The sequence below is a fragment of the Xiphias gladius genome, chromosome 18, assembly GCF_016859285.1.
Source record: "Xiphias gladius isolate SHS-SW01 ecotype Sanya breed wild chromosome 18, ASM1685928v1, whole genome shotgun sequence".
In the NCBI taxonomy this organism is placed as follows: domain Eukaryota; kingdom Metazoa; phylum Chordata; class Actinopteri; order Istiophoriformes; family Xiphiidae; genus Xiphias; species Xiphias gladius.
Window position 1 is genome coordinate 16,084,711 of NC_053417.1, and position 19,803 is coordinate 16,104,513.

The following is a 19,803-nucleotide window of genomic DNA, read 5'->3' on the forward strand; positions in this document are numbered from 1 at the left end:
AAACATCATTAGTTGCGGCCTTAAAATAATTAAAATGTTGCTCCATCTCAACTAACAACAACAGTAAAATGCCGCTTACGCATTATTGCCATTTTTCTGCAGCACTGAGTACTTTCACTTTTGATGCTTTGAGTAGGTTTTCCTGATTATGCTCGCTTTTACTTAAAGTTTTTCAATGCAGGACTTTTACTTGTAATGGAGTGTGTTTAGAGTGTAAAATGTAAAGGATTTCAGTAGGGGTACTTCCTACACACCTGGTGGTATTCCCTGTGAAAAACGTGAAATAAGCGCCGATAAATACAAATGTAGTTCTTGTACTCTACCACAAGGTGTTGGGCTTGATCCGTCGATCCGATACAGTTGTTGGTATGTGCACACGGGTATGTTCTATCGTGTTTCCTCAAAATGCCGAAACCCGGGATCGAACCAGGGACCTTTAGATCTTCAGTCTAACGCTCTCCCAACTGAGCTATTTCGGCGTGATAGTCATTGGATACTGGAAGTGAATTAAATTGTTTATATAAATACTCAAGGAAAAAGTTCATGGTATTGTACAGCAAGATAATTTTACATGTAATGGGCAGTGCAGAAACACGCAGGTAGAGATAGCGTGGTTAAGTCTTAACGAGGGACGAGCTTGTTATCTAGTTCACAATGTCTCAAACGTACTAAGGTAACGTTTTCATAATCTACAGTTTGAATACAATGAAAGCAGTGTTATCTCGATATTTCTGTTGTGTAAAATCGTATTATGCCGATCGTTTATGCATTTTGCCTCATCACTTACGTATTAAGACCGGTTTTTGAAGGACATCGAGTGGTATGGAAGTTACATTTGTGTAATAGGTGATTTGAAAAGTCTATATTGCATTCACCAGTAAATTTTCATGTTTACTGTGGGTAAATTAATTATCTCAAATATTGTAGCTGTTGGGATGAAGGCTCCCTGAAATTAAGGTTACACACATTTAACAATGTAAAATAATGTGGTGTAGGGGACAAGGTCAGCAAGAGTGTGAAGTGCTCTTGGTAGTTAATGGTGCAAAAGCACTTAAGCAGTGTCTCTTTAAGTATGTCTGAGGTGATTAAACATACTCGGCTGATTACCCACTAAAATGTATCTTGACAGTCTTATTATGCTCTATCATGTCAGGAACAAAAGCTAAAATACCAACCAAATACTTGAATATTGGTTTTGTGTGAAGAAGTACTTCATATTACCGAAGGTAGTTTTCAGTCAAGTCATGGAGTTGTGCAAAATATAAACAAAACGAAGATGGTGTTGAGGATAAAAATTATTTATTTTGCTCTCTACCTGAGGCTCCACCAAGCCAGCACAAAATTCAAAGCTTCATTATCATATGCACATGGAAGAAGTTGCACTTTAAAATGAGTTTCTTAGTTTGCCGACAGTTATTGGTATTCAAATTTAAAATGCAGTGCAACAGGTACAGCATGACAAACCTTAAATGAGGCACGTCCAATCCAAAAAAGTAAACATTTCTTTTGGCTCATTTTGTTTTATTATCAATACAAAGTGTATACTTTCCCCAATTGTCTTTCCCTTAGTATCTCTTGTAGTCAGTGCCCCACAGTCCCACAGTCCGTTCTGCCTGTTGCTGCTCAGTTCCTCTTAGACTTGTGTGACTTTGTGTTGTCTGTGTGTGTCTGGGCTGCTGACATCTGTCTCCATGCATCCACAATGAGCACCAGCGGTATGACGATCCAAAGCACATTCATGAACACAAAGTAGAACCAGAAGTAGACTGGATGTCCCAACTCACTGTGAGTGTAGCCATCTCTGTGCTCTGTGAAGAAGTAAAGCACCGCTCCATACAGCTGACCTGGAATCAGATTGGGTGACAAGACCCAACATATAGATATTAAAACAAGATATTCGTTGGATTCTGAGAACTTGTAAGAGGTAGGCACACTTCCCAAAGGACTGTAGGTCTATTAACAGTAATGTACATATTACAGGTAATCATTGTTTCAAGTCAAGAGATGCTAGTGGAAATGGGGCAGCTTGGACACTGAAATTCAGTTTATCTGTTAGTCTAAATATGCTTTAACAATCGAAGCAACCCACAGTTTAAGAGTTGTTGCACCTTCTTACCTAATGAAATGATGAGCTGCAGAACAAATCTGTAGGGCTTGTTAGTCAAGAAGGCAAACACAGCCCAAAAGCTGAATGGTCCCCATAACCAAGCAGTCACGGTCTCCATACAGACAGTAAAGTTATCAGCTCTAGATAGAAAAGAAATATGCGGGGTGCAATAAGTTACAGCATTGTTCCTTCATTTTATGCAAAAGTTTAACATAATTCTGTTCAAAGATGAACTCACATCACATATCGACTGTCTCCTTTGGAGTACTCTTTCCCTGTGCGAGAAAGATATAAAACATACTGTATTAACTGGAAAAGCACTCCCTACATGCAGCATACGATATAATGGTTATGCACTTCATTTCAAAACATGTTTTTGTTTGTACTCACACAGCTGTGACAGGAAGCTCTGGTCTCCTGGAATAATATCATAATATAGTGAAAACCAGCCCTCAATGACGCCATGGATGAAACCACAGACAGCAAACCAGCACACAGCCAGACGCCTCCACGTCCCCAGCCTGCCAGTGGCCCCTTTCCGGCCAGTGATCAGCCAGGTCACAAGCAGAAACACCCCAGACACAGAGAAGAGAAACACCAGAATCTCTGACATCGATCGGTCATTGGCAACATAGGTGGGAATCAAAAGGTCCCGTGGCCAATAGGGATGAAGAACTCCAGTTGCTGAAGAGTCATCCATGATCTGTTTAAAGAAATACTTCACAAACATCCACAATAGGCTGAAAATGGATTGATTTCCACAATGTGATATTTCAGATATTAAGCACAAGTCAGTTTAACTGATGAATGAGCACATTCTGCATTCTGCAATTGCACTGAGACTATTAAATGTTATTAGAGGTAAGGTTTAATCAAGGATCTCAACAGCAGACAAAAGCAATAACCAATGCGTCTTTTGTCCTTACCAGTGATGCTATCAAAACAGGCGTCCAACTTCACAGTGTTGTAAAAAAAATTACAAAATATTAATATCCTGGAGATGCAACCTTCCACTGCTGTTTTCACTACATGCCTTACTAGTGCAGTAGAAGTCAAACACGGAACTCACTAGTGTAGGGGGCGGTTACTTGTGATTACAAAGACCAATCAGAAGGCCATATGCATAGAGCTAGCAGCACATGCGATCCGCCGGCTCGGTGATTGGCTCTTCATCTCGGAACATTGACGTTTACGTTGGCAACCACCAATGAAAGTGCGCCTCTTATTCCAAAAGACCCTCCACTCTTTTAAACGTCATACAATACTTCAGTGGGTGAGGGTTGAACTGCAGCACTTTATGTAAAGATATTTACATGTAAAGAGCAATGATTTTACAATAGGATATTTCCAGTGGTGGAGAGTGACTAATTTGTTAGCTTTTGTTACGTACATTTGCTAACGTAATGTACGTGAGTGCAATTTTGAGGTACCTGTACTTGAATATTGCCATTTTCTGCTACTTTATCATTCTACTCCACAGCATTTCAGAGGCAAATATTGTCATTATTACCGCACTAGATTTATTTTAAGATACCAGTTACTTTTTAGATTCTGATTATGTATGGAAAATATAATAAACAAATAAATTATGATAGATAGATAGATGGATAATTTAGGCATCCAGTAGCTCATTCAGTACAGAAAACACAAACCAGTGAAAACCAAACAACTATAGTAATTACAACTAAGGCAATAATAACTAATAAGCAGATGAAGTGTAAAATAATAACAAGCAATTATGACTAATATGTGGTGGACAAAAGACTAAATGTACAGTTTTGAAGCACTTGGACTTTACTTGAGTATTTTCAGTTCCCGCTTCTTTATACCTCTACTCCACTACATTTCAGAGGCAAATAGTGTACTTTTTACTCCACTACAATTATTTGTATCCAGTTACTTTGCGGATTCAGATTAATAATACAAAAATATAATCAACATATAAATGTCGATATATCATAGATTAAGAGAAGGCCTTATTGATCCCTGTAGGGAAATTCACAAGCTACTCAGCAAATTATGAAATAGTTAAAATTAGCTATAATTAATATACATAATTCTACATAATGAGTAATTTTACTTTTGATTCTTTAAGTATACTCTGAGGCTAAAACTCCGTAGTTTTACATTTGTAAAATTTTGAATGCAGGACTTTTTCGTGTAACAGAATATTTCTGCACTGTGGTATTTCTACTTTCAGTTAAGTAAAATGTCTGAGTACCTCTTCCAGTACTGCCTTTTTTCTAGCACAAGCCTTCGACGCTCTGTAGGAGACTATAGAGGCCATGTGGAGGTGAAAGCATCATCTACCTAAATGTGCAGGTCAAATGTTAATGTACAGCGGACCCATGACCCGAAGACCAGTGTGACTTAGCGTTAGATCATATTAAAAAAGGACACGATGTTGTAATGAAATTGCTCAAACAGCATTTAAACAAACTCTAATCGACTAACTGGAACACACGGGCAGTACATTCATAGTCATCACCAGTTAGCATTAGCTGTGATTAAATTGATTGATTAAATTGTTGATTAACTAACATTTACTTTTTTTACGCCAGTCGGTCGCAATATTTTCTTCAATATTTGTCTTCCTATTCTTGGTGTGAGAAGGAAAAAGGTTCCCTCCCATGCCGTGTCAGGGATCTTATCCCTGCCGTGACCCGGATTCGAACCGGGGTTGCTGCGGCCACAACGCAGAGTACTAACCACTATACGATCACGGCGAGCTACTGGGAGTCATACTGCCATACCCTTCAGGAGGCCTTATCAAGCTGCCTACCGCCAGCTAGCTAGCTGAAATGTTGAACTACGGCTCTGAACGTCTTCAACAGCAAGTATGTTGCTCTACTTCGTTAAATAAATATGGTATCTTCTATATTAATGACTTATGGTAACGGCTATTTTTAATGAGGAGAGCAGCTTTACCGTCGTTTTCAAAACTTCAAATCAGTTGTTGTTAACGTTAAGCGGGTTGGTCTCCAAAATATCTAACGTTGCCCGCTATGTGCTTGCAACATTAACGAAACGTTAAATGTTACTAGCAAGGAATAAAATACAGCGAAGCCAAGCTGCATATCTTTATTATTTCCACTGTAACGTTGTTGCTGCACATTCCTTGTCGTTTCAATAAATGTAGATTGTGGCTTATGCAGTGTATCTTAACATTACCGTAAGACAGCCCTCGTATTAAAGTTATATTGAATTTTACTATAAGTTGAATGAAAATTACATAGATATGCAACCTGAGGTGAAACCAAGTACAGTGGTTTCCAACTTTTATGCTTCCAACGTGTTACCTAAAGCAGTGTGTAGTCGGGGTCACATTTCAGATGTCTTCAGATGAGTTGTAACCAGCTCAACCAAAAAGCGATTTTCCCCTCTAAACTTCTCACATGATTTCATTTCAGTAAATGTTCAAATGATCCAACATCTCACCAAAAATCAAAGATTAGTGGAAAAAGTCCAAAAACTGAAAACAGATCAGCAGCTACAACGGTAACATGCTGCTTACACACTGATGCCTCAGTGTTAATCATCGAATGATGTCATATATAGTAATTTATCAGTCAGAGGGACCAAACCAGGACTTTTACTTTAATACTTTATCTACATTTTCCTGCTAATACTTTTACTTAAGTAGAATTTTTCCTGCAGTACTTGGATAGACGGAGTGAATGGATGGATTCATGGAGTATTATTACATTACTGTACTGGTACGTTTTATATAAGTAAAGGACCACCGGATATCTTGTTGGGCTTTTAAACAATAATTAAAAAAAAAAAATAAAAATACACATACTGTGCATCCAATGCCCCTCAGGCTCATTGACGAGAAAACGGTGGTGCGTTTCTTTTATGTGTACCAGGGCTGGCATGCTGAACAAGAGCTGCATGATGTGCACGTATTTCACACAAGTGCTTTTTTAAAATTGGACAAAGCGTCCTGGCTGACATTTAAATTCATGAACGGTGAAGTGATTACTATCAGTCCCATATGGTCTAGCGGTTAGGATTCCTGGTTTTCACCCAGGCGGCCCGGGTTCGACTCCCGGTATGGGAACTTCGATTTTTATTTATTATTTTTTGGAATGTATTTTTAAATTACCCACCTCTCCTAAAGACATGGTTTTTCATGATCATAGTTTCACATTATCGTTACAGGTCAGAGCTAAAAACAGTGATGACAGTAACCATGCAGGATGAACAGTTCGTCATGTAGGTTATAAACAAATATAAAGCTGCCTTTGTAAGTACTTGCTGCCATGAAAGTACTTAGAAGTTACCGCAAATGACCTAACATTACACGTTCAAAATTGTAATGCGATAACGCGATTGTCGTAACATTTCGTTGTTTTACTGCAGTGGGTATCGTGTGTGCATGTGATCTAAATCATGTGACGAGATGTGTCACATGACGCGAAACGGAAGCAGTAAAGTGCAGTTTATTCTAACCCTGGACTGCTGATTTATAGAAAAAACGACGACGGCAAGGACTGCACGAGAAAGGACTTGAGCTAGTACAAAAAGCCGACATGGGTGTGCCAGAACTGGAGGAATCTTCGTTGTCACTGGACGCAAAGCTGCTCCGTTTCATGGACCAGCTGGAGTTACTGGAGGAGAAACGGGCCACTCTCAACTCTCTCATAGAGCAGGTACCACAGAAAACCATATAGACTTTAGCAGAAATCAGACATCTGTCTGAGGGTGGCAAGCTGTCTATATTTGTGTGTCTATGAATTTATAAAATCGGCACAAAAATGTGTTTGAAGTTGTAATCCTTTTGAAATAGAACGGAAACTTCTACTATATATCAATTTGTTGATCAATTTTGGTAACTAATTTACGGGTTGCCAAAATGCACTGGCTCCAGCTTCTCAAATCGGAGGATTTGTCTATCTATATATATGTATAACACAAAAAAAAACCCAGCAAATCCTCAGATTTGCTATTTTTTTACTTTCTTCTATGACACTATCTTTGGATTAGGTACTGTTGGTCAGACAAAACAAGCAATTTGAATATGTCAGGTTGGGCTGTGGGATACTTTTCAATATTTTCTAATATTTCATAGACAAAATTATTAACAGATAAATCAAGAAATCGTCTGTAGATTTATAGATGAGGAAAATAATTAAGTATATTCCAGCAAACATCAGTTTTGCGTAAGTTATTTTTCGACTGCGTGTACTACAGCTGCAATGATTTGTCGATTTAATCAGTTAGCTGAAAATTAATCAACTATTTGGATAAAAATTTGGGGGTTTTGGGGACAAAACAAGACATTTAATTACCTTACCCCTTGCTTTAGGATAACATGATGGGCATTCTCATAATTTATTGAGAAAATATTCATCAGATTAATCAATACTGGAAAAAATCGTTAGTTGCAGCCCTTGTATGTACAGTAATAGCGCAAAAGTTTTAGGCGCTAAAAGTAAAGTGAGGATGCTTTCAAAAATAATGCCCTGAAAAGTTTTTTTTCAGGAAAGGTCAGACACCTCTCTGATGGTACTGCCTGATGGATAAGAGTCTAAACATCTTAAGTGCCTAACACTTTTGAACAATACTGTATATGTATGTGCACCCTTAAATATTTGGCAGTGTAATGTAACTTAATGTGTGCATAGCATACTAAGTAAATCTTTTAATCAAAGCCAGGTTTGATAAATTATCTGCATCAACAATATAGGCAAGCTTTGCAGCTGCACCTGTAAACTTAACGTTCGATCAGAATGTGTCTACTCCATCGGCAGGATACTCATGTCCTTATCTGCTATTTTACTGATGGCACAGGGTTATTATTACTATATCAATCACACTATCTTTTTTAAGTTTGAACCCTTATATTTTTCCCTGTATCCTCTTTACCCACTTTCGCCCCTATACCTAATGTAAAGTTGCCGTTTCGTGTTCCCCACAGGGATGGTTTTCCATGTCCAAGGCACGATATTCCATGGGAAACAAACAAGTCTCTGCACTTCAGTATGCGAGTGAGATTGAGCCACTTGTCTGTGTTCACGCTAGGTGAGGAATTAGACGTGTTTCATGGAAATGAATGCTCCAAGGTGAATCGATGTGCACTGTCATTTGTGGAAAGCTTTTTTTATGACTGGGATTTGTGTGTTACAGAACACTGGACAATTGTGAGGTGGAGTTCTGCACAGAAAGAGTTACACAAAGTAAAGAGTCTGGAAAAGATGTGAGGTCCATAGAGGATATTGGACCTCAAGAAGATGGTGAGTCTACCGTGGTCTGTGTTAAAAAGGTATCTAGTTTACATCCACCATGGTTTTTTTTTTTTGTTCAAATTCGTTATATTATTTAATTTCACAGGTGTCAGGAGAAGAAACAAACCTATAAAGGATATCACGGAAAAAGAGGCAAATGATAAAGCAACTAGTGAGAAAGCTCCTGAAGTAACTCCAGTAAAAAGAAGGGACCAGGATCCTCAGCAAGATCCACTGAAATGGTTTGGGATTCTGGTGCCACAATCTCTTAAACAAGCACAGTCGTCATTCAAGCAAGGTATGATGTTAAAGTGAAGCCATAGTAAAGGCTTTAGCATGTGATTACCTCTCAATGCAGCCAAAGTTAGGTCATCATTTTGATTCGATATATGTAGTATTTAGGTATTGCCAAGGGGTAAATACTTTTCCTGAGATTCTTACAGTGACCCCATGAGAGCTCAGCAAACTGCAACTTAACAAGATGCATGCAAATAGACAAAACACAAGTAAATGATGAAAATATCTACACCAACATGACAACAAATACACTGAATTTAGCTGCAAAGCAATAAAACAGGGGCAAATTGAGGAACATATTCACTAATTTGACAACACAAATGCAGAATAACAAAATGCCTACACGTACAGAAGACACAACCAAATACAGAAAAACACTGACTGACTGCCTGTCAGTGATGTTGGAAAATGCACTTCTGATTGCAGTGCTCAGATATTATTGCATATACTTTGCTATACACCAAGTGTTTGTGTTTACTAGACGCGAAATTCAAATACACTGACAAAATACACATAATTAAGGCGTTTTTTGTGTGATACAGGTCAACATAGCCTATGTTGACCGGGCTAAAATAGACCCTCATGTATTTGAGTGTGTTCATTGGTTTTTAGTGTCCCCTGGAAACTTGTTTTTTATGCATCTAAGTTCAGTTTTGTTCTGTGCACCTTCAGGGCTTCTATATTTACTTGTGTTTTCCTGTTTGCTTGTGTTTGTTTGTGTTGTCAATGTTTGCAGCCAATCACTGTATTTGGTTGTGATGGCTGTTTTTAGTACCATGCTTTGATATGCTGCATACAGTGTGTCATCAGATTGGGGAAGATGCTTTCTTTAACGGATTGTTATTTGTTTATTTACAAGTGTTTTCTTTAGTTGCTGTGACAAGCTCTCAGGGCCATGTTGGATTCTGGGCGACTAATATAAGGGTACAAAAAAAAACTAACCCATATGCAACATGGCGTTCCTCATTAGGTTTATAAGGAGAAAAGTGTAATTTTATTGGTGACGGTGGTATTTTAATGCACATGTGCAAGATGGAACCTGTAAACAGTTGTTGGTGAACTAATAAGAAATCCCCTTCCTCATTCCTCATCTTCTGTCTTTTTTTTCCCCGTCATATTACAGTTATAGAGCTGTCTGCTGAGATTGCAACCCTCCAGACTGCAGTTTTGAACACCAGACAGGAGCTGAAGAACGGCATGAAAGACAAACACGTTCTCCAGGAGAGAACCTCAGCAGCTGAGGTGGACAAGGTGGCAGACTAAATAACACCATCGAGGCAAAGCTGGAGATGATCTGACAGGAGCCTGTGGCCACAGAGAGTGACTGATTGGAGTCAGTAGATTATACGTCAGGGCCCAGTGAACTTGAACTGGTGGATTTCTAAGTGAAGATCACAGATGTAGCTTTTCCTTCTTGATGATTAATTGGTATTATATACTGTTTTGTGCTGTTTTGACTGTCTGACTGATACATGTGTAGCTTGTTTGAGATGGATGTATTTGTAAACGCTGTCTTTGAGCATTTCTCAGGATCAATTAAATCTGTGTTGTCGCCTGTAATAGATTAATTCATAAATATAAAAAGAACCTGTTTGACCTTTTTCAATAAATGATCGGTACCACTTTCTGATAAGGCAGCAAAGGGCTTCATTAATTATTAATAAATCGCTTACTGATGCTTCATAGATCAGTTATACTTTAATAAGGATTGTGGTCTGCCAGGTTTAGAAAATTCCTTTGTTCAGTGTTTATCCTTTTTATTTGGTAAATAAGCAGTTGTTATGCTAAATAAGTCGTGAATAAATAAATTTTGGTCCAGATCCTCTGCAGCCCTTTTCGAGAAGGTAAATGGGTCATACATACTGATTAGCCTCTCAATTATTTTTATATATTATACTGTATAGTGTGCTTGACATCTCAGTATGTTTTATATGCTGCTTTTAGATTTGTATCTTTTGTCTGTTTACTTGTTTCTTTCAGTGGCTTGTGTTCTTCTGTATTTATGTTTGTTTTGTTTGTGTAAAGCTATTTGTTGCAGTGGTTTTTAGTCAGTAAGGGTATTTTTCACAACCAGGCAACGCAAATGTTGTTCTTGTTAATAGTTTATAAATACTTCGCAAAGCAATAGATTTACGGACGATTTATTAACCATTAATAAAGCGAATACTTGCAACTTCTTAATTCTTTGTAAAGGATTTCTTTGTAGACAGTTGTACCACATTGTCTTTCATGCACACGCCGTATTCTATTTTTCTTCTTTAATTTAGAATTACAATAAGGACTTAAGTTTAATATTGAATTGTAGGCCTATATATATATATATATTTTTTTTTTTTTCAATTACAATCCAAATACAGACACCCGGTCTTACTTTCAAATTCTATTGGAAATGCTAAGATGTCAGAAGAAAAGCTGCCTCCTCTTATAACGACATCGGCATTATGGAAACATTTGACCGAGCGCCACCACCCTCGCATCCATGCAGCTTGACTGGGGACAGCCGAACATTACCGGGAACTGTCGAGATGGGATACGAAACTCCCGTTCATTGTGTGTACTTCCTGGTCCAATTATAATCCTGTCTACATGCCTCCATGAAACACACCGCTCTGCCTCCCCTCCGCTTGCGTCCGATCGACTGGTGGGAGCGCAGAAAGAACGGATCACTATTATATTATTGATGTATTATATTATTGATGTTTCCAGACATCCGCAGCAGCCTACGTAGCCTGATTGTGGCCGATTTCGGACGTGCGAGCGACGCTACTCCTGCTTGAAATTCAATTTCCTTTTGTCTGCGCAACTGGCAGCAATATTTGTTGATGTGTGATCGGGGATTGGGAAGTAAACACGCTGGCCTGCGCTCATGATTAGAGCCGAGGTGAGACTGATATCTCAGACTCAGATTGCCCTTGATCGCAAGTTGATTTTACTCCGGAGCAGAGGAACTGTTGGCTCCAATGGCGTCAGTTTCGAAGGTGTCTATTCTGGATTACTTTAATATTGTGTTTGAAGGTGAAAATGGCAAAATCGAGTCCAACTGCAAGGCTTGTGGCACCAGAATCCAGGCGAAGCGGAGTGTCACGTCCAACTTCGTAACGCATCTCAAGGTAATGATTTCAAAATAAAAATGTTATGTGTGCTTGTCAATGTGAAGGGACGAATCTTCTACACTTATTCTCAGTCTTAGCCATATTTCTGTCAGCATCAGCTGAAACAGTTGGCCCCACAGCATCTTTTCATGTATACTACACAGTGTCAGCTGCATAAACCTGACTGTAAAGACAGCCAGGTTTACCCATACTGTACCTTCTTCCACAGATATTCAGACAAGACAGTATGGTGAGGAGAGGGACACCTAAAGACTGAATTAAGTGTTCTACCTGTCTACCAATAACATTGCTGTGCCACTCTCTGTCTCTCTCCCATCAGCGGAAGCACCAGGCTATGTATGATGACTTTGTGAAAAGGAAGGATATGAAGAGAGAGGGTTACTCCTCTGGTTCCCTGCACAGTTTCACCAGCAATGGAGGGAATACCCGCTACACTCTTCCCATCGGTACTGGCGTGGGAGGTGGAGGGGGAGGAGTAGGAGGTGTTGGAGGAATGGGAACTCTGGAGGCAGGGATAGGAGGAGGATCAGGAGGAGGGGTGACAAAGTTCGACAGACATGACCCACGTCAGGTGTGCACTATAATCCATCACCACTTGACTCAGATAATTGTCCTGCTATTTATGTAATCCTGTAACAAGTGTTGCATTATTTAATGTGGCATCGCCATGAAATCATCTGCCATAACATAAGGGTAATTTACACTGGTTTCTGTCACCATAGGTTTTGATCTCTGAGGCTTTAGCTAAGATGATCGTGCGTGATCTTCAGCCAGTGTCCATAGTGGAAAATCAAGGCTTCAGAGAGCTGCTGCAGCTCTTGGAGCCACGGTACACTCCAGAGCCTCAGCACTACATCCAGAGCCAGCTCCTCCCAGCCTACGCCTACCAAGTCCAGCTGACTACCCGTCAGGCCCTGGCCTCAGCACACGCCCTCAGTCTCAGCCTGGATCTCTGGAGGGGCTTTTCTGGAACCACATCAGGGTAAGGAAGTAAAATCAACCATAAACAACATGATTCCAACTTGGTTTGATTCTCTCACTGATGAATCCGCTCTCTCTTCAAGGTACCTCGGTGTCACCTGCCATTATCTTACATCTGATTGGCAGATGCGGTCAGCCTTGCTGGCGTGCCTTCCCCTGACTGGTGGCAGCTCTGGGAATCGTGTGCTGTCAGATTTTGATGAAGTGTGTCACTCTCATGGGGTGTCAGGGAGAGCATTTCGTGTTGTTGCGGACCCTTTTCTGGCAACAACAACCGTAAAGCCATGTTGTCTTCCTGGTTTCCTGGTTTCATCTCCTCTCGCTAACGTGCAATATGACAATGATGAAGAAGAGGTGGACAATGGTAACGATGTGGAGGAAGGGATCAGGAATGGCCATGGTGATGGGGGAGATGAAGGAGAGTGGGAGGACTTATGGGAGCAGGGTCTGGGGGTTTGTCGGGTGGACTGTTTCTCTCGCTCTCTTGAACAGTGTGTCAGAGAGGGGTTGGGCTCCTGTCCACAGCTCTCTTCCACACTGGCCAAGGCTGCCTGTTTCTACAACTACATTACCTCTGCTGTCCCGCCTGAGAAACTCAGCCAGGTGTTTGATGGTACTGGGCTGACGATGGGGGGACCACGAAATACCCCTCCGGCAGTAACAGACTGGGCTGCTCAGCTTAAGGTACATAATATTACTAAGTCACTAAGTAGTAAACAGACACATAATTAATTATTTATAACATGCTATAATGTACTTGTAGGCCAATCTCTATATACTGTATGTCAACTATTTCTGAAGACATATTTTGTATGATTGCAGCTATGTTGTTGTATTGAATTATATTGTCAATCACCAGTTGTCCCAGTTAGTGAGGTTTCAAAGGAGGAGTTATAGTAAGAAATACATTAATTAACACTTAAAAATGTCCCAGTACATGCTTCCAACTACATTGTACTGCATTATGAACAATTGGTTGGTTGTTTATAAACTGCTTATAAATGCTAAATAGGGGTAAAGAGTTACCATTATACATTGCTTGTCCATAATAACATTAATTTTATAGGCTGATTATGTGACTATTGCATTAAGGTTTATATTATGAGACAGAGAAATTTCTGCAAGAACAAGATGAAGAGTGTGTTTCTTTAGTTTTAAAAATGTTAACTTTTTTGTTTCATTTTTGATGCAGGTGCTTCGACGGCTGCTGGACTCGGTGGAGTTCCTGGAGGAGATGAGTGGTCCAGGGGAGCTGGCGTTGGGTACTTCAGACAGAGCCGTCCTGAGGGAGCTCACTGACACTTTGGAGCCCTTCACTGAGGCCTGGGACATGGTACACGGGGACAGACAGGCAGACATACAGACAGACAGACATGTGTCCATCAGCCTGGGTCTGCCGTGTGTCCTGGGCCTTCGAAAGCATCTCTCTGAGACGTCAACCCCCCACTGCCCCTCTCTCTTGGTGGGCCTCAGCCAGGCTGTAGAGCGTCGGCTGGCCCCTATCCTGGCGGACCCTCTCTACATCACTGCCACAACTCTGGACCCCCAGTTCAAGCTCACTTGGAGCAGCAATCCTGACTGGCACAGACAAGTTCTCATAGAGGAGTTATCCAAACATTCCACAGCCTCCAGCCCTATAGACGCAAACACAGACCCACACCATCAATCCCAGACTCCTCCTGCTCCAGCACCATCGCCGGTCTCCTCACTTTCTCGGCCCTGCAAGCTGTTCTCTTTTATCAAGCAGAGACCCGCAACACAGGCCAAGAGCCTAGAGCAGGAGTTGACCGTTTATCTACGAGAGGAACCCACAGATGAGGAGGCTCTGCATTACTGGCGGCGTAAAGCAATTGACTTTCCTCTGCTGGCCCAGGTGGCCAAGAGGGCGTTTACCATACCTGCTTGTGGCACTGTGGTGGAGAGTATTTTTGCTACTGCTGGGTGCTCTCTGCGGCCGGAGAGAGGCCGCATCTTACCAAAGAACCTGGAGACGCTCATCTACCTCAAAGCCAACTACAGATTATTATGGACTTAGAGCTAAGAGTCAAACATTTCTTCTAACTAAACAGCAAATGAAGGCTTTGTACCTGCAGTAATGTTATTTCTTGGATACTAACCTCTCTTCCCCTCTAAGGAAACTGAGCTAACAGCTTAACACAGTTCTCATACTACACTGAGATGGAGTGAATTAACCAGAATTTCCATGCGGAGGCTGAGTTTAGAAGGGTTTTCCAGACTATAGTAGGTGTGGATTGCTGTCTGTTTTCCATGTAGCCTGCTTACAGACTATCAGACCACATGCTGTGGACCAAGGAGACTAGAAGCAGATCAATACTAAAGTATTTACTTTGACATTATTTTGCTGACTAGGGTCTCCAGACAACCATCACAACCCAGCCACTCGCCATCTTACCAACCTGAAAACAGCTTGTGTCTGTATCAGCCAACACTGGTATACCAACAATAACCAAATGGTCAATTATTGCATACTGTAGCATATGATTTATTTTCACTGATATACGATAACCCTAGAGGTTGTGACTAATTCATTTGATGTTGCGTTTGAAGGAAAGCATCAGTGGGTAAACAATATGTCATCCCCTTATTGTTTTTATTCCTCTCTATATGTATGCCTCATTCGGACATTATAATAAATGAGTTTCACTTCCTTACCTGTGGAGAAAAGCTGAAATTTGCTTCATATATCTCATTCTTTGACCCTAATTTTTTTATATTTTCCTCTGTCAGTCTTTTATAACTCTACGTGGGCTCTGTCAGAGTGGAGGTAAACTCCATTTCATTTTCATTATCAGCACTTTCTTCCTTTTTCAATTTCATGTCCAATTCTATCTCTGAACTTTGAGGAATTGAAATGGGTTTGACCCTGCCTCTGCCCACAAGACTAGCAGAGATTGAGTGCATGTGGCATATCATAGGCTTTTGCTTTGTCTGACCTCACGGAAATATTTTGAAACCACTTTGCATGGCATTACTTCGAAGGAGAAACTGTGAATGCTGCTGTGTGTGTTCGCCTTTATTCAGGGACTCTGTTGCTGTGGGCTGGGCCAGTGGGGAGGCAGGGTAATTGTGAGTAATTCCATTACAGTTAGATTTGAGACCGCAGGCAGACAGCAGTCACATCCAACACGGTCCTTTTTCTCACAAAAGCTCATTGCTAAAGAACTCAGAAATAAATGGCAGTAAAATAAATGCAGCTACTGTAGCCTTGTTCTCTAATGCTACATCAGAAGGCACAAACTACTTAAATGCATTGATTAAGGTTTTGTGATTAATAAGGAACAGTAAGACAACAATGACAATAAATTTGAAGATTAATGGCTGTGGAGGAATTGTGATGAGATGAAGATAAGGACCGTCACTAGGATTACATCTCTTTTTCACCAACTGCAGCATTGCTTCGCCCCCCTGTTACTGTTTTTTTGTGTTTCTGAAAACCACTTCAGAGGAAGTGTGTTAATCTGTTTGAGATACAATGAGATTTCCCTCATAGATCATAATTATCAAAGATTGCTGTGATCTTAATGATTATCACCCCAGGATGTCTCTGTGGATTTAGATGTGTTGCTAGATATATGTGTGGCTGTATCAGTGTGTTGATCTTTGAAAAGTGTGTTTTTGCTCATCCCCACGGGTGTTTTGTTGTCTGTGAGTATATGTGGAGCACCTTAAAGCACCCCCCCCAGTTGGATGACAGCTCATCCATTCGAGTTAGACGAGCAGGCTGGGCTGCGGTCCTACTGGTAATTGCCTCTGAAATGAATTACTTGGCATAGAGTGAGACTGAGGGAGGGGAGGAAATTGTAATTGAACTGCCCCCTCCCTCCCGCCCTCTTCCTTATCCCTCAAGTTATTACATCTGCAGTGCAGAAAGCCATTTTCCAGCCACACATAGACACACATAGACACAAAAATACACACACTCTCACAAAACCAATTTCCCCCTCCCCCACACAATGGCCTCAGCGGAGGGCCATATTGATGCAGGGTGATTTCATGGGCACATGCACACTGGGCCACACCACACTCCTTGTTCATAGCACAGAGACGAATATTCTCCTTACACATTGTGTGTTTGTATTTGTTTGCACTGCTCATCTCCCAGTCTTCCCCTATTTGGGATGCCCCTTAGCTGGAGTTGGTGTTTTGCTAAGGCCTAAGGGGCTGCAGGACATTAGAGCTGGTACAAACAAAAGCAGTGTTCCGTATCAACAGAGCCCTGGTTACCCCATACACACAGACACACACAACCAAGCATCGTTATTAATAACCTGCCTGTTGCTGGCCTGTTGACAGTTAAAGCCTGATGGATTGAAGAGTTACCATTCGTTGTGCTTTAGGTAGTATATGGTACAAATATGGTATTTTCCTTTCTTAATTTGGCAAAAAGTTTGGTTGGAAGAAATGTAAGTCCTGTCTTGCCCTACTTTTATCATGCAGCACATTGGCACCTAATCTTGTGTTTGGCCTTTTAATAGCCAGGGCATGGAAAGAGGGGGAGTGAGTTAAATGAGCCACCTACCCCTGCCCCAGCCAGACATGCACATGTTGTGACTCCAACCACAGCACACAATAGGATCTATTTCTGTAAATGCACTAGGGTTATCACTCCACTTCGGCTAGCTCTGTCTCTCTCCCTCCCTCTCTCTCTTTATCTTACACTGTCACCCACTTAGACAAAATCATGGCTGACAGAAACAGCCGGTTCAGTGTTAAGAAGAAAGAGAAGAAGGTGGAAAACAAAACAAATGATGAGAAGGACAGAGAAAAAGAAAAGGGGAAGGAAAAAAATGTGAAGAAGCCGGACAAACCTGTGAAGAAGCCAGAGAAGACCCCCGAGCAGCCCAAGACGGATGAAGAGAAGAGGAATGGGGAAAGTGGAGGGGCAACAGGCGTGGAGGCAGCAAACAGTGAAGAAAATGGACAGTTTCAGCCCATAGAGCTGCCACCGTTTGAGATTGTTACAGGGTGGGTAGATTTAATACATACATTGCAAGAGTTAGCGTCAGCATGTCCTACTTATACACCTGTTTTGCTCTTGAACACATCCACTTTTTGGTAATTTTATTCTGTAGTTGAAGTATTTTTTCATGTCTTTCTATAGGCCATGTTGTTCCCAATGTATGTTCTATACTTGATTTCAACGAGAAAGGATACTAATGACTTGCACCTGCCATCCTTACTAACCCAGCAGTAAGAATAGGAATGAGTCACAGAGTCGACACAGATGCCGGCCCCTGCTATATCACTCCAACTAGCATCTGTTCCCCATACTTTTACCTTTGAGTATTAGCTGTTTCATATCAAAGCTATAAGAGATCTATTTGTGTAATCCATCTGGTTATCTGGATATCTGGTTATATGTACAATATAACAATGGCTTAATAAGGAAAGGCAGGAGGAAAGGCAGGCTGAATCATGAAGGGCCTGGCACATCCAGAGATTATAGGATGATTTGCGAGCAGTAATATTAATAGAAACACCAGTTTACTCAGTGGTAGCCTCATTAATATTCTATTCACGGTATCACCGTGGTCTGTATTGAGGACTCACTATCATCACTTTTTTTTTTTTATCATCGTCATCGTAAAATGAGTGAATCATGCTCTCAGTGTTAGGCAAAGAAGTGAACGCCTTTTCACCTGAAAAGGCATTTCAGGTTACACTGTCATGCACAATGATGAGATGTGAGAAATTACCTTGAAAGTATTGTTGATAGATACATGATGCTGATTGTTTTTTCACTTAGTCCTCCTAATCTAACCTTCACGTGCAAAGATGACAGTGCGTGCTATTAAACAAAGTGTTTTGCTTTCACATTCACTGAAAAGGAAACAGGCTACTTAACATTACATTTATGGAAACTTTCACTTTTAATGTCCACCAGGGAACAGATGAGCCCATTTTACTTCAAGTTTCAGTTCAGGAACGTGGAGTACTCATCAGGGAGGAACAAAACCCTACTGTGTTTCAGAGTGGATACAGCAGGAGGCAGCTCAGAGCCTCTGAAAGGTTATATGGAGGATGAACATGCCACAGCTCATGCTGAAGAGGCCTTCTTTCAACAGGTAATGAATGCTCACTCTCAGCTGTTCTCTCTGTAGAACCCCATGGAGATCAAATTTCTATTAGTTTGGAGCATTTGCCCTTTTTTAGTATGTTTTTGTTTCTCCTTTATGCCTCCATAAATCCCCACTCTTTCCTTTCCAGGTGCTTCCTAACTCTTCCCAGGAGTATGATGTCACATGGTATGTATCATCCAGTCCCTGTGCGCCTTGTGCAGCCAAGCTGGCCAGCATCCTGCAGCAGCGCAAAAAGCTCCGTCTCTGCATATTCTGCTCCCGTCTCTTTGATTGGGAGCAGCCGGAGATAGTTGAAGGACTCCGGGCTCTGGTGAGTGCCGGTTGCAAACTGCGGATGATGAAGCCATCTGACTTCCTGCATATCTGGGAGACGTATGTGGAGAAGGAGGACCAGAGCTTTACACCCTGGGAGGACTGTCAGGAGAACTACGAGTACTATGTGGAGAAACTGGCTGATATCCTCAAGTAAATGTGAGTCAGTAAGTGTTGTGTTTGCAGTCAGTCTACATGCTTTTATTGTTTCAATAAATATCTTTAGATTTAAAAGTTTGTTTGGATAATTACTCTGTTTTCCTTGTGTCTTTTGTCCCGTCTTCTTAGTGCTACAGGCAGACAAGATCGTCACACTGACTGAACCACAAATCAGCCTACTTGAGAAATCACCACCAGTTGAACATTTGTTTCTTGCAGTCACAGCTGATGGTGCATATCAGTATTAGTTTTAATGAACACTCATGGCAAGATTTTGTGTTTTTTATTTGATCATTTCATAGGGAGACACAAAATGCTTGAATTCCCAGATAAATATAGCATAAAGTATCCAACTAGTCACTTTAGAAGAAAAAAAGCAATAACATTCATTGCTGAATCATTTATAATATTAAATAATCTTTGGAAGAGACTAACTTATATCTACTGACATCTGGTGTTTGTTCTAAGAATTGAAAACACTAATTGAAAAACTGATAAATTAT

At 40.8% G+C, this 19,803-nt stretch overlaps 4 protein-coding genes and 3 non-coding genes across 9 annotated transcripts; 4 read left to right on the forward strand and 3 right to left on the reverse strand.

Moving 5' to 3' along the window:
- Positions 1 to 406: 406 nt before the first annotated feature.
- On the reverse strand, positions 407 to 479 carry trnaf-gaa. Its single transcript has one exon. It is a non-coding gene; the product is annotated as a tRNA-Phe (tRNA).
- An 803-nt stretch (positions 480 to 1,282) lies between these two features.
- LOC120803509 (EBP cholestenol delta-isomerase) lies at positions 1,283 to 3,181 on the reverse strand. Of its 2 annotated transcripts, none has more exons than XM_040152020.1 (5): positions 3,034 to 3,181; positions 2,498 to 2,810; positions 2,346 to 2,382; positions 2,117 to 2,247; positions 1,283 to 1,844 (listed from the first exon to the last, which is right to left on the reverse strand). In XM_040152020.1, the coding sequence occupies exons 2-5, from the start codon at positions 2,805 to 2,807 to the stop codon at positions 1,624 to 1,626; spliced, it is 699 nt and encodes a 232-aa protein (XP_040007954.1). In that variant the 5' UTR covers positions 2,808 to 2,810; positions 3,034 to 3,181; the 3' UTR covers positions 1,283 to 1,623. The 2 variants fall into 2 exon arrangements, with proteins under 2 accessions (XP_040007954.1, XP_040007953.1); XM_040152019.1 differs by having other exon boundaries at positions 2,498 to 2,825.
- Positions 3,182 to 4,761: 1,580 nt separating this feature from the next.
- On the reverse strand, positions 4,762 to 4,833 carry trnah-gug. The gene has a single exon. It is a non-coding gene; the product is annotated as a tRNA-His (tRNA).
- Positions 4,834 to 6,098: 1,265 nt separating this feature from the next.
- Positions 6,099 to 6,170, forward strand: trnae-uuc. The gene has a single exon. It is a non-coding gene; the product is annotated as a tRNA-Glu (tRNA).
- A 313-nt stretch (positions 6,171 to 6,483) lies between these two features.
- Positions 6,484 to 10,264, forward strand: ccdc115 (coiled-coil domain containing 115). Its single transcript, XM_040152021.1, has 5 exons — positions 6,484 to 6,762; positions 8,031 to 8,134; positions 8,240 to 8,346; positions 8,444 to 8,635; positions 9,758 to 10,264. Exons 1-5 carry the CDS (start codon positions 6,643 to 6,645, stop codon positions 9,895 to 9,897), a joined length of 663 nt encoding a protein of 220 aa, XP_040007955.1. The 5' UTR covers positions 6,484 to 6,642; the 3' UTR covers positions 9,898 to 10,264.
- Positions 10,265 to 11,242: 978 nt separating this feature from the next.
- On the forward strand, positions 11,243 to 15,401 carry si:dkey-109j17.5 (zinc finger BED domain-containing protein 4). Its single transcript, XM_040151991.1, has 5 exons — positions 11,243 to 11,744; positions 12,067 to 12,318; positions 12,470 to 12,729; positions 12,812 to 13,412; positions 13,921 to 15,401. Exons 1-5 carry the CDS (start codon positions 11,595 to 11,597, stop codon positions 14,761 to 14,763), a joined length of 2,106 nt encoding a protein of 701 aa, XP_040007925.1. The 5' UTR covers positions 11,243 to 11,594; the 3' UTR covers positions 14,764 to 15,401.
- A 1,917-nt stretch (positions 15,402 to 17,318) lies between these two features.
- Positions 17,319 to 19,730, forward strand: apobec2b (apolipoprotein B mRNA editing enzyme, catalytic polypeptide-like 2b). 2 transcript variants are annotated; one of them, XM_040152018.1, is made up of 4 exons: positions 17,319 to 17,714; positions 18,634 to 18,814; positions 18,957 to 19,308; positions 19,430 to 19,730. In XM_040152018.1, the coding sequence occupies exons 1-3, from the start codon at positions 17,431 to 17,433 to the stop codon at positions 19,296 to 19,298; spliced, it is 807 nt and encodes a 268-aa protein (XP_040007952.1). In that variant the 5' UTR covers positions 17,319 to 17,430; the 3' UTR covers positions 19,299 to 19,308; positions 19,430 to 19,730. The 2 variants fall into 2 exon arrangements, with proteins under 2 accessions (XP_040007952.1, XP_040007951.1); XM_040152017.1 differs by having other exon boundaries at positions 17,323 to 17,714; positions 18,957 to 19,300.
- Positions 19,731 to 19,803: the final 73 nt, after the last annotated feature.